This window comes from Helianthus annuus, chromosome 10 (genome assembly GCF_002127325.2).
Source record: "Helianthus annuus cultivar XRQ/B chromosome 10, HanXRQr2.0-SUNRISE, whole genome shotgun sequence".
Classification (NCBI taxonomy): domain Eukaryota; kingdom Viridiplantae; phylum Streptophyta; class Magnoliopsida; order Asterales; family Asteraceae; genus Helianthus; species Helianthus annuus.
Genome location: NC_035442.2, coordinates 159,836,275 through 159,851,218, shown reverse-complemented (window position 1 = coordinate 159,851,218; position 14,944 = coordinate 159,836,275). Strand labels below are relative to the sequence as shown.

At 38.1% G+C, this 14,944-nt stretch overlaps 1 protein-coding gene across 1 annotated transcript; it reads right to left on the bottom strand.

Moving 5' to 3' along the window:
- Window positions 1–7,839: 7,839 nt before the first annotated feature.
- Window positions 7,840–9,439, bottom strand: LOC110883038 (glutamic acid-rich protein-like). The gene is made up of 2 exons (XM_022130904.1): window positions 9,418–9,439; window positions 7,840–9,299 (listed from the first exon to the last, which is right to left on the bottom strand). The coding sequence occupies exons 1-2, from the start codon at window positions 9,437–9,439 to the stop codon at window positions 7,840–7,842; spliced, it is 1,482 nt and encodes a 493-aa protein (XP_021986596.1).
- Window positions 9,440–14,944: the final 5,505 nt, after the last annotated feature.

Sequence of the window (14,944 nt, the reverse complement as noted above, 5' to 3'; positions counted from 1 at the left end):
TCTTTTTTGCTGCTGTTGAATGTCAATATATGAACTTTGAACCTGTGAATTATTTGTATAATTGGTAGGATGGTAATGGTGCTTAGATATGGGGTCTTTTCACTACATTTGAGAGCACAATAGTGTCATATTTATTTTACAGTACATGTTTATAATAAATCTGGGTTAAGCAATTTTTTGTATGAATTTGATTTTGTTTGCTTTTTAATTTATACGAGGGGTCCTTTAGCACCTTGATTCTTTTACATATTAACTAATCCTTTTGTATTTTAATAATTTACTAGGTTAGTAATCCGTGTGTTACACGGGTTGATCTATAAAAACGATAAAATTTATAAAAATGTAACATAAATGTTTAATACTCGATACTATTTTATGTGGGATTTTGACTGTACGGTTGTTCGACTATATCTGCGTGACGTGTGATGTACAGTTCCGCTTCTCTTGGAAACCCTCTACGACGAAGAAATGAAGAGTATAGAACGCCAAAGTTTGACTTTGGAGCGTGTTAGGGCGGCCTTTGTCAAATTTTGTTGCAAACTCCCAGCAATGGGGATATATAAAATATATAGCATAGGTACCATATTGTGATTTTACCCCAATTACTTTTGACTCATTGTAAGTTTGTTTGACGTGTTCCCCTTTTAGATGACTTTCAGTTTGACCTAGACTGCAGATTGTTAATGCATCTTTGAGTTTTTCATATATATGGTCAGAATACAAGGTTTTAAAGTTAACAAAAAACATGAGGTTGAGTATTGGAGCTCAATCATCTAACATCGAGTCTGTTCAAAGGAATCGCACTAAATAAAGTATACATTAAACTAATACTTCATCCGTTTTTTTTTTTTTTTTTTTTTTTTTTTTTTTTTGAAGACTACCTGCTTTTTAAAGAAAATTTTACTATTCTCAATCCTACACAGTACATATTTAAAAAAAAATTACATTCATTGTTTACATCATTTTAATGGGCAACCCGTGAGTATTCACGGGTGATAACTTATATTATTATATACGATTAACATTGAATCATTGTATATATGTCCTTACAAATTAAAAAAAAAAAACCTTTTTAATAAAATTAATAAAATATTAATATCCGTAAAATATAGCAACCCGTGAGTACCACAGGGAATAACCTAGTTTAATTTAAATACCATATATAATACCCTTATCTCACCTCCGGCACTCTCTCTCTCTCTCTCTACCTAATATCTTCCGCCACCAACCGCTACCACCTTCCGCCACAACTACCACCGCCTATTCTCCTCTACATCTTCTCGTTAGATTCCTTACTCAAATATAATGCCAATCTGGTCTTACCATAATCTCAGATCCCCAAATGTCAACATTTGAAAACATACACATCATCATAATAACATTTGTTCATTGTTCTTAAACAATTGACTAAATACTTGCAGATGCATAAAAAGCAAAACTAAAAATTATAATATGAAATAACATACAAACACTAAGGTGGTGTTTGTTTTTTCTGCAGGAAAAGGTCTTCAGTCTGCGGACCACATCTGCAGGCATCTGCAGGAGAAGAGGTGGACTAAAGGTCTGCAATCTGCAAGGAGAAGAGGGTTTGTTTTTTTTTTCTTCAACTACAAAACCTCTTCTAAACACACAGACAACACACACACTACACCACACTCTTCTCTCTCTCTTTACCTTCAACCATCCACCACCTACCACAACCATCCACCACCACCACAACGATCCACTGTCGCAACCACCAGAATCATCATCATCGACATAATCATCATCATCGACATCATCATCACTGTCATACCCCACCACCGCCGCTATTCCGCCGCCGTGAGGGCGTTTCTGGTCGTCGAGACAGCGATTCAGCCGTCTCTCATTCTCCTTCGTCTCTCTCTCTCTCTCATCAATCAGTCTCTCTCTCATCGGGTTCTTTCTCTCTCTCTCTCTTCCGATCTCCCTCTCTCTCTCATCGGGTTCTTTCTCTCTCTTTTCCGATCTCCCTCTCTCTCGCTATCTGCACCGTCGCCGCCGTTCACCACCACCAACCGGTGGTGGCCGGCCGTTCACTTAAGGGAGAACGGGGGCTGTGGGGTGGGTAGGTTTGGTAGGAGGTCATTGGGGGTGTCGGGTGGCGGAGACGTGGTGCCGGAGATGTGGTGGTGGATTTGGTGCGGAGATGTGGTGGTGGAGGTGTGGTGGTGGAGATGTGGTGCAGAGAAGAGGTCTCATGGGTGTGTTTTGAAATGGGAGAGAAGAGAAGAGGTCTGCAGAGGTGTGCAGACATGAGTTCAAGTCTACGTAGGGACGAGGTGAGGCAGACGTTTTTGGTGAGAAGCTCTCCCGGAAAACAAACGAGCTGCAGACCTCAAACGTCTGTGCGACGTAGACATAAGTTGCCAGAAGTGCTTCTGGCCAAAAAACAAACACCACCTAAAACTTACATAAATAAAAAATACATATAAACGAAAACAAAAAAGAAGAAAGAAATAGTCAGTAACTTTTCAGATTTCACATGGTTAAACTACAATTTTCAAAGTGATGTTGACCTACTTATTTTCAAAGTGATATTGAACTACAATTTTCAAACGTTCTCTCTTCCTCCTCCATTCAACGAAGATATTACTATATGAAACAATGTCGGCAAAGGAAATGTGACAGACGACGGCAAGAAATGTTACAGAGGACGACAAGTCTCCGAAACCCCTGTATTTGACTGGCGACGTCCTGGTGTAGATCATTTTCTGATCGGTGATTAATTGTAAAGACGGTTTGATTTTGTGATGTTGCTTCAGATCTGGTTGGTGATATTTCAATAATGAACGTCGATGTGGTTTTGCGATGTTGCTTCAGATAGGTGATTTTGTTTTCATCAAGTTGCAAGTTTTGTTTGGGGTGCCGGGGTGGTGCGGTTCAGATGGTGGAGGTGGTGCTTCACCGGAGAAGGCCATATGGTAAGGGGGTGCGGTGGTAGGGGTTTAGATGGTGGGGAGTGGTCATGGCTAGGGGTGCTACTGCTTATGTGGTGGTGGTGGTGGTTCACCAGAGAAATAGACAGGTGATTAGAAAGAAAGAGTTGAGAGAGAAAGGGTTTATCTTTTTCATTTATATTGCCCTCATGTGAAATAACGAAATTGTCCTCATGTGCCTTGCATATGACCTAACTTAACGTTTAAAATTAACTCAGTTAGGGCTAAAGAACGTACCATGCAAGATTGTGAAACATAAAGTACAAAACACATCAATTTTAAAGACAAAGGACACCGCCTGAAATTTGCTATATAGATAAAGGACAAAACTTGTAATTCACTCATTTTTTATTAAATGACTGTTTTGCCCTTACATGGGTTGCACATGAGCCCACTTAACTGAAAGTTTTAACCAGGTTAGGGTCAAAGGACCTAAGGTGTAACATGTTTTGCAAATAAAGGACTGTGACTATAATTATTAAAGTTAAAGGTCATCCATTGGAACCCGCTACAAACATAAAGGACGGAAAGTGTAATTTACCCTTAAATTTAATTGTTTGGTTTGTGTTCATGACAGTCGGAGAAAGAGGAGTTTCTTTGCCAATCAAGATCACTATCGAAGTTTTAAAATACTTTTTGACATATTTCTTAGTATATGATGTAGTTATCATATCAGGAGAGAACCATGGGTGATGCTCTTGGTCTCGCGTAGAACAATTTGCTGCCAATCAAGATCACTACCAAAGTTTTAAAATACTTTTGACATATTCCTCAGTAATGCATTTGGTCTTCGCCAGTGGCGGACCCAGGAATTTTTCCGTGGGGGTGCGGAACATTTATAAAAATTTTGGGCCCCAAGGTATATAAATAAAAAATCGGTTCGTATCGGGTCGGTTCGGGTCGAGTCGGGTCATGTAAAACAAAAGAACTAAATTTATATAATCATCAAAAACACGTCAAACCTTGTTACAAACATAATTAAAACGTCGTCCTACGGGTTTTCATTTTTTGAAATCTATCCAAAACATCATATAAACCTACTTTCCTAAGCAACTCTTTCCCTATATAACATATATACAACCTTCACTTAAATTCCCATCGCCAATCCGATTACGCAAGTATCCACATCAACGAATCCGGAAGACGTATCAATTTTCCTCTTGAGAAATCGCACCATAACGTCCTTGCTCATTGTTCCTATCGGCTATCACAAACAAATTGATCTATAAGTTCATGACTCCATAACATATTACATAATGTTTCAACTATTCAAGCCCTAAATATCATAATGTAAATCACCATAAGAATCATCTAAACAACATATACACCATAAAAAAAAGCCAAACATTCTTCACTAAAAAAAGCCAAACATACTGTGGTATGCGGCTATAAAAAATAAAAGGCAAAATATCATCACTAACAAAATATAACCCACCATAACATAATGAAAACAAAACGAAGCACATGTTTACTATGGTTAGTATGCGGCTATAATAGGCTGCTGGAGGTGGATAGTATCAACCAAAAATCATCAAAAATAACAAAGAAACTTACCCGTATTTGATCGGCGGTGGTATGGTGGCTGATTACGGTGGTACGCGGCTGCTGACTGTTCACTGTTGTCGCTGTTGATGTTCTGATCGCTGGTGTGCAAGGACGATAAAGAGAGTAGGATAGAATATGTAAGGGTTTTGGGCTTGTTTATTTTATTTTAGTTTGAAATATTGTTGTTTGTTGGGTTTGTTTATTGGGCTAAGACTTAGTAGTGGGCTAGTTAAATGTATTGGGTATTTGGGTTTAGTTATTTAGGTATTAAAAGTAATATAATTTAGGTAGTATTTTTTATAAAATAAGAGTTTACTAAATAATATTTTTAAAATATAAATTGATAATATTTTTTACCTAAAGGGTGCGGACGAAAAATTCCAAGGGGTGCGGACGGAAAATTCCATGGGGTGCGGACGAAAAATTCCAACGGGTGCGGACGGGAATTTCGACGGAAGTTAACACTAAAATTTTTTTTCCCGGGGGTGCGGCCGCCCACCTTGGGCTGAGCTTAGGTCCGCCCCTGTCTTCGCGTAGAGCAATTAATCAAACACTACATGACATTTGACCACTGATATGGTGGAGGAGAACAAATTTACGGTTTTACAAACATTGCAAAGAGTGTTCTTGGGCAACGGGGAAGACCGATTTATGCATACTAATCTATATTCGTGTTTCGTATGAGCAGATTTTGTTCTTTACTTTGTGCTGCCTGGTCATGATTGTGTGCTTGAGTGCTTATCTACTTGCCAGTCAGAACAACACCTACCCAAGTAAGTATTCGAATCACGAATCAAAATTTACATTTGTGGAAATGACAATGTTGTTTCTTATTTTTGTTAAACGGATTCGGATTCTGATGGTCTCATATTTCCTCTTATCAAATGTGAAACGTACCTTTATCAACAATATCGGAACATGCATGTTGGTCTTAGTACATACAACAAACCCTTAATTTGAATGCTTGACATGGAGTCTGATGTCGTATAAACCGGTAGCAACCAAGTTATTTTGACAGTTATCATCTGGTATTGAACAACAAATAAGATCAGTACTTACAGTGACAGACCCAAAAGAATTTTCTCACTAGAATATATGTTAACATCTGAATTTTTGGTGCTTGAATATTTGTTAACTCAACATTTGAATTTTCGGCTTGGGTCAAATAAATAATGATAAATAGCCCTGGTAATTAATAAAACTAAAAGCTAAAATGAACCTTTTGAAGTAATTGTGACCACTGTTGGAAATCAGGCCCTTGACAAACACACAATATGAACAAACTTGTTCGACTCTTTTATTAATTTATCAATGAGAGCACCTTAATTACAATGACCCTAACCATCTATTTATACTAAACTTATTCTAGTCCTAACCCGACTCAAACTCTATTAATAAAATAAATAAACAAGCTAGATAAACCTATCTAATAAACCTTGATGCCCAAGAAAACAACCCTAGACTAGAATTAGTGTTGGTCCCTCGGATGGGATCTTCTTGTCCGTAAACGTAGATGAATCGTAAAGTGATTAATGCGCGGAATTCATGTAATCACATAGCAGATATACAAAGACAACATTCTACTCTGAATCACCGTCTGATATTCTATTGAATGATGTGAAAATGTACAGGAGCCAGAAAGAACTCAGGCATACAAAAGGTAGGTAGCCAGTGAAAGTGTCAAAAGGTTCTAAATAAACTGACCTACCAGCTATTTATAGACAAGGACAGAATAAGAGAGTGCTGGCCGATCGGCTGGGCTAGCCGATCGGCTGACAATGCTAACCAATCGAGTAGCCTGCTCGATCAGCCGGGCTATCCGATCGGCTGGCAGCAACAGCACTTAACAAAAACTTCACCGATTCTGTCCTGCTTTACATACACACATACAAAACATACACACAATTATACAAAATATGACTACATGTTGACGAAAGCTACAGACGTTATTGCACTAACAGACTCCCCCTCGGATGTAGCTGTAGTTCCTTCCAACATAGTCTTTATTTCCTCCTGTTGTGCCTTCTCTCTTTAGCCTTTTGTCTTCTCTGTCCAGCTCGTTCCTCTAACATTCTTCTTCTTTTATGCCTTCCCTCATTTATCCACCATTTTCGGTATTCTGGGTCGCCATCGCGCTTTCTATCCCACTTTGGAATTTTGTTCTCTTCAGATTCAATAGGCGTTTGATCAGTAGGTGGCACATACCCAAGATTTCTTCTTCCTCTCTCAGCAGCTTTTCTAGCTATCTCTTTCTGTCTTTGACTTCGCTTGTACGCCTTTAGGAACTCATCAACTTCAAGATCTCTCCATTTTGTCTTCCAATTTTTCCCTGAATTGATTTCTTTTGCGAAGCAAACATCTATCACTCCTTGATACTGCATAGCTATCTCTTTGTCTTTCTTATCATAGATTATCTTGTTGACAAACAGACAATCTATGTCTTTCTTCGAACAGTTGACCAACCACATAGGATCCAGGATACTTATTCTTCGACCTTCTCCAGTGGACTTGTCATACAAAGAAATAACTGCTTCGGCTGTAGAAGGATTGTATAGCCAAGCTTGAAATAGGTCATAGAAATCTTGTTCAATGGCTCTGAGTGGCATATTCTTCAAACACCTTGGTGGCTTCACATCCAACGTAATGTCTTTTTCCCCACCCTCCAAGTATTTAACAATCTGTTTCGGATATTGTGGTTTCCAATCTGGATAATTGTTCTTTGCTTGCCATTTGATGTAATTCCACAAATCCTGATCACGTTCTCGAACTTCTGGACCGTAGTAGTATTGTTTGATATTCTTTGTAATCACCAACTCATCAGCTAAGAACTCAAAGTACTGTACACCCTGCTCCCTTCTGATTGCATAAACTTTCAAGTCTTCCAAATATCCCCAAGATAGAATATCTCCCTAAGAAAGATCTTTGCTATGAGTGAAGTATTGAAGAGCCCTGAGAGTCTTTCTTTCTTTTGGCATATTCTTGAACCATCGTTTTCTTTCTTCAGTTGTTATCTCTCTAGGAACCAGTTCAGGAATATCTGTTGTAGAAACCCTTTCTTCAATCTTTCTTCTCAACTCATCTTCATTCTTTTCTTGAAACAACTCTGTGAAAGTAGGAAATGGAACATCTTCCCCTTCATAATGAAAATCAACTCTATCTTCCTCTGAATCAGACGCACTTTCAACAATCACGTCATCGTAATGATCAGCTTCATGAGGATATCTAGGCTCGAAATCTTTAGCAGGTGAGTGAGGAATTTCATCTTCAATATCAAATTTAAATTTTCCATCTTCCAAACCCAATTCCTCTAACATTTCAGCCCGTGTTCTTTTAACCTCTACTTCTCCTTGTTGTTTACCAGATAAGTAAATGACAGTAGGGTAGAAAGAAGTACCTGATCAACAGGTTGTTTTCTAGACGACGATGCTTCATATTCAACTTCATCCTCCTGCTCATTTAGTTCATTGTTCATCAACTCATCCACTCTTTCTTGAACATTTGGATTTCTGATTAATAAACCCGAAGCACCTTGATCATTGTCGTCATCGCCTTTGTCATCTTTATCAGATTTGTCATCAGCTTTATCATTTTTGTCATTAGAATCATCTTCATCTTCTTCATCTTCATCACCAAACATTTCTATGTCTGACTCTTCATCTACGATCTCTCCACGAGCTATCCTTCCTTTTCTCTTTAGATCAAAGAATCTTGTTAGTTTTGCCACTTCTTTTCCATTATATGGCACAGGATAAGCATCGCCAACCAACACAAATTTCTCAGTTGTATACTCCAGCAGTAGTACTTCCCTTGCTCTTCTTCTTCTTTGGATAATTTCAACTCTTCGAAGAACATTTTCAGCAATAATAGGCTCCATAGGCTCACCAACAATCAAGTATTCTGGTTCATGAGGCTCCTCAACTCCAGCTTCAACCATCTCTTGATCATTTTCAGCAACTTCTTGTTCTTGAACCTCAACCTCTTCAATCATTTCAATATCAGGTTGACTCAAAGATGCACCAACTACCTCAACCTCTTCAACTACTCCTTTGTTTCTTAGATTGGCTTCTTCAGCCATTTGACGTTCACGCTCCATTCTTCTTTCGTTAGCTCTTATCACATCAATTTCATCAAAAGCAGCATGAATGTTCATCTTCAAATGACTTTCAACTATAGCAACCAGCATCTGAAGTTGTTGATCTTTCATCACTTTATCAGCTTTCATAGCCTCCATTTCCAACTTCATTGCCTTCATTTCATTAGAAGAAGCTTCACTCATTTCATTGAGAAGCTGATTTAATGTTTGATTCACATTCTCTAGGTCTTTTATCTTGGCATTCAAGGAAGATATCTCTTGTGTTAATGTATCAAATACTTTAGAATTAACCTCGACATCATCCTTCATCTCGTTCATTCTTTTCTCCTTTTCGACCAATGCTGCAACAACTTTATTGTGAGCTTCCATCAAATCATCAATTTGACTTCTCATAAAATTGCGCTCCATTTCAGTTGTTGCTTTTTCTTTCTCCAGTTCTTTAACCTTCTTAATCAATTCTTTAACCGCTTGATCATTAAACATGTCACTTTCACCTTCAGGCATGTCTTCAGAGAAAACGCCAGTAGCAGGACCAAGATAATCAAAATTGAAGTTGAAATCTTCTTCTCTCTGACGTGATGAACCAGGAATATCTTGTTGAGCAGGTTTTGGACTAGCAGCTCTGAATCCAGTGATCTCTACTTCATCATCTGTTTTCTCTTCTGTTCCAACAACTGGAACTTCTGTTGTTTTTACCTTCGATTCTTTTGGAATTTCAACACTTGGTGATTTTTATTTCTCAACATGTTGAGCTGCCTTTCCTTCTTTATCTTTTAGAGATTCAGCTCCAGACTTTTTTGATCTGACATTTCTGGGAATAACCCCAACTGGAGCTGCCTTTCATTTCTTTCTCTGTTTCTTTGACTTTTCAGGATCATAAGGAGAATCTTCTTCATCTAATCTTTTTTGTTTCTTTGTAGTCTTTTTCTTCAACTGAGCTTTTCCTCTACCAAGGGTTTCAGAAATCAATTCAGATTCAGATTGAGTGGCTTCAGAATCTTCATCACTTGAACTCTTTTGAGCTTCTGTTTCTGGTTCAACCCTTGTAGCCTTTTCAGCTTGAGCACTTGTTTCTTGAGTTTGTTGTGCTGCAACCTCTTCATTCTTTTTCAGAAAACTTTCTAACGTTTGCTTTAACGGCTCAGTTCCTTGTTCAATCACCACAGATGGCTCTAGAACTGTCTCATCAATTAGTTTCTGCTGTGGCTCTCCAGAAGTCCCTACAAGACAAACATAGACAACAAGATTAGTAACACTCAAAACAATATGTGATCTAACTGTCTTAATGTTCCCCCTTTCACTATACCCTTTTCTCCTTCTTTAGGAATAACAACCGCAGGGGATGACTTAGGTGTCCTTTTCCTTTTTCCATCTCTAACATGCCACCACCTAGTCTTTTTCTCAGTCATCTCATTCATCCTTGAGTCTTCATTGTCTGAGTTGCTGTCGTCATGTCTCCATCTATCGTTTTCTGGAGCAACATATGCTTTATCTTTTATTCTACAAATCAACTGCTTAGTTTTCTCATCCTTATCTTTTGTGATTCTTCCAATTGTAACCTTATTCACACAGCTCATCTCCATCACATCCTCACAGTCCTTCGGAAGGTCTTTGATTTTGTCATTGAGTAACATCATAATGAATCTCTGATACATGATGTACTTATCTGCTCCAGCTTGGCAGTTCTCCTTCATGTACTCAAAAATCACTTGTGAAATGTTATATCTTCTGTTCAGCACCAAACTCGTAATCATATTCATGATGTAATCAGCAACCTCATCGTATGCACCCTTTCTATGTCCCATTGACTGTATCATACAGTGCATCAAGTACCTATATGCTTTGGAGAAGCTTCTTTTGTACATCTTTCCATTTATGTGTCCTGTGAAACCCATTCTACACCACAAACCTTTTACAAGACGTTCAGACATGATAGTTGGATCATTATCAGAATCTTGTAGGTCTAGAACTCTCCTCACATCTCCTACATCAAACTTAGATTCCACATCTATATCCTTTCCAGCTTGATCCTTCTTTCTCAATACTGCATGTATCATCTTGTCTGAATCTTCATATCTAGCAGTGTTCCAGAATGTTCTAACATGTGATTCATAAATCACAGTTTTATCAGACATAGCTTTAGCTATTCTGCTCTCTCTCAAAAACTTTGCCATCTTTTCTACCACAGTACCAGTGGTTGATTCAGCATCAATTTCACAAGGTATGTTATGAATCTTGTCTTTCTCTTTTCCTCGTCCCTATAAAAATATTCAGTGAAAATTATTCAAACAAGAATAGAGACTTAAGACATGAAAATTTTGAAAATTTTTCTAACACTGTGAAATTTCTATGTGACAACACTACAGAATCGACTGGTCTGGTCGATCGAAGAGCATTACTGTTCGATCGGTTGAGAATGAATATAGTGACAGTGCCTGGTCGATCGGCTGGTCCAGCCGATCGGCTGACAAAATGTGACAAAGAAATTCTTACGTATGGTGTCCGATCGGCTAGCAAATGCTCTTCGATCGGCTGGCAAACTTATGCACAGAAATCTAGGTGTGTAAAGAATTCTATCCTATCAACAAGTAATGCTGCCCTATTGACTAACATATGCTATTCAATAAGTTAGCAATACCTGTTCGATCGGCTGGTTCAGCCGATCGGCTGGCACATTGCTGTTCGATCGGCTGGTCTAGCCGATCGGCTAGCAATGCTATGATCAAACAGTATTCTTCAAAGGATTCTAACACACAGATTTCATAGCAAACATTTAGCACACATTTCAAGGCATCAACATTGAACTACCAAATATCTCAACACACACTCATGCTATTCATTGCTACTCGATCGGCTGGTCTAGCCGATCGGCTAGCATATTACTATTCGATCGGCTGGTCTAGCCGATCAGCTAGCACAATGCAAAACCAAATTCTAAACATATATCACAATCAAAGCACATTTTTCAAGACATGAACTATCTTATGCAATCAATAACTAAAACACATTATGATTGCTGTCCGATCGGCTGGCATCTTCAATGAAGAACAGTTTGAAGAACATAAACAGATGATTCAAAAATTTTATGCTAACTATTACAAATTGAGCACAGATCCATGTTCCTGATGTTGTCGCGATCAAAACCATATGTTCATTCTTGTCTAATTCGTCCTAAACAGAGTTTAATTTAACAAAGAACATGCCGACTGCCGTAACATCTTAATCTTAGATCTATCAAGTTTTAGCATGATTTTTCAGAAATTAAACCGGTAAACTTAAAGATCTTTGCATTGCGATCAAAACCCTATAACTAGATTTCATCAAAACATCCTAAATCTTCCTAAATCTGAGAATAAAGATCCGACAGATATGAACATGAAGAACAAGAAAGATTTCAAAGATTTTGATGTTAGAAAACATACCTTTGCCATTTGAGATGATGTGTAAGCCAACAAATCAAAGACCTTGATGCAAAGAGAAATGAAAATCAATGAAAAACAGTGTAAATAGTGAATCGGCTGAGAATGTTTTTGGTTCGATCGAAGTGCGAAAAGGTACAAATGAAGCATGAACTCCTATTTATAGGGTGACAAAGAACCGGCTAGGCAGTTCGATAGGCTGGTCCAGCCGATTGGCTGGCCTGTTCGATTCAAGGCACTTTGACTTTCAAACCGATTTGACTTTTTGACCTTTTTCGCATTATCAGTGTTCGAGAAATCCACTTAAATATCTAGGTCCAAGTTAATGACCCTAGGTACTTAATTTGTCTACCAAGTTCAACTTAATGACCTTGGTTGACCCGAAGCAAAAAACAAACTGATGTTTTGATCAAACATTTTTCTGAAAATTTTACAAGTTTCAACTTAATGAACTTGCATTTTGACTTTTATTTTCTCTGATTGTATCAAGATTAGCTCCCAACTTGTTTTTCAGCTCTGAACAACTTCCTGCAACTTGCAACAGACTATGAATCTGAAGATCAATCCTCCGCTTTGGTTTGTCAAAAATAAAGCAGAAGTGCAAAATCTTTTTGAGTTTTTTAATGCAGATTCTAAACTATAAAAGTATAACTGAAACTGAAAAACAGAATGTAAAGAAAGAAATCTATATACAAACATATTTTTGATGAGCGTGTCAGGGAATCATGTCAGCTTTTTAGACAAGTTACAAGTACCGTTAAGCTTCATTTCATATTCAGGATTAAACAATTCACCTCGATTGTCGATATACTGATCCATTTTAAGTTTTCTCACAGATTTTAATTTATTCAGGATACGATTTAGATGTCTTATAAACTTAACTCATTCATGTGTCCCACCTTTGAATATACTCCCGTATCAAGTTCCCAGTATTCAGTCTTACAGGTGAGTATACCACAGATAATATCTGTAAGGGGTTAAATGCGAGGGCTGTGAGAGCTCAGGTCGATACTTCCGTATACGCAGGGAGATGACGGCTTCGACTTTTCGGTGTGTCCCCTTTAGAGGATCTTTTGATTTCAACAGCAGTGACTATCAATTTTATTGTTTCATCAGCTTGCTGAGGGTGATGCTATGTTTCAAGCATTTTGCGGAAAGTATTATTCGGGGACTAGGTCAGAACTTCCATTCAGCAGAAGTCCCGGAATAATACCCCAGATATTACTGAGTATAAAGACCTAGTATCTCAGAATAAGGGACCTATCAAACGAGATTTCAGGGGTTACCTATATATCCAAATAGTGTTCCCCACAAAGTAAGTCTCGTTATGAATTTTTAAGTTTATATCCCGAACAAATCTATTGACTGTGTAAAAACCTATCGACACATCATTAGTGAGACTGTTTAAACCTTTTAAAACTTTACAAATCTTTAGCATACCGTAACAGTCTAGCTGATGTACTATCATTTTCCCTTTTTACACAGGCTCTTTTGCATTTTTTATTGTTTTTGGATTTTGAAATTTTATCATGTTTTTGGCTTTTTGATTTTTTAATGTTTTTGGATTTTCTAAAAGTATATACAAATATACCTATCTCCCCCTAAAGACCAAAACAGGTAAAAAATCGACAAACCATTGCAGATAGATTATCAACATCATCTACAGTGGAATCCTCATAAACGCCAACAATCCCATCCTTCACCGAGAAAAGCATCATACCATTCAGTTTTAAGAGATATTTAAAACGTGATCTATCAAATGCTTTGGTATGTAAATCAGCTTTTTGCTCGTTAGTGTGGATTTTCTCAATTCGTATCAACTTTTTCTCGAAACAATCGCGAACAAAGTGGTGACGAATTTCTATATGTTTGATTTTAGCGTGATGTACCGGATTTTTTGTTATATTAATTGCGGCCTCATTATCAACAAAAAGAGGAGTGTTAAGAAATTGCAAACCGTAATCACGCATCTGTTGCTGTATCCACAGGATCTGAGAACAGCAACTGCTGGCAGAAATATACTCTGCTTCACATGTGGATAGCGCCACAGATGTTTGTTTCTTACACTGCCAGGTAACCAAGCGAGGTCCAAAGAACTGGCATCCTGCAGTTGTTGATTTGGCATTGACTTTGCAGCATCCGAAATCCGAGTCGGAATACCCTTCGAGCGTAAAATCGCCTTTTCTAGGATACCACAACCCCAATGATGGAGTTCTTTTCAAGTAGCATAATATCCTTTTCACGATGATCAAGTGCGAAGCTCTCGGGTTAGATTGAAATCTTGCTGTGAGGCACGTTGGATACATAATGTCGGGTCTTGAAGCAGTTAGATACATCAAAGAACCAATCATGGAACGATAAAGTGTTTCATCTGCCCTGTCTCCGGTGAGATCTGGGTGAACCCATGATTTGTTGCTAATGGGGTTGCCGCAGGAGTAGAACCTGACATTCCAAATTTCTCTAGAACATCATGAACATACTTCGTCTGGTGTATGAAAATTCCTTCAGGAAGTTGATCAACTTGGAGTCCCAAAAAGAATTTCATTTCCCCCATTGATGACATTTCGAACTTTTGCTTCATCACTTGTTCAAAGTCTTTGCAAAGTCCTCGTTTGTTGACCCAAAAATTATGTCATCCACATAAATTTGGACTATCAGCAAGTGACCGTCGACTATCTTTGTGAAGAGGGTGGCGTCTATTGTTCCCCGGATGAAGTGATTGGCCAGCAAATGCTGAGATAATGTCTCATACCAGGCTCTCGGGGCCTGGTGTAAGCCATATAGCGCTTTATCCAAGAGATACACTTTATTCTTGTGGTGTGGATCGACGAAGCCCGATGGCTGGCCGACATAGACTTCCTCCTTCACTTTGCCGTAGAGAAAGGCCGACTTCACATCAAGCTGGTAGACTTTAAAATTTTTCCATGATG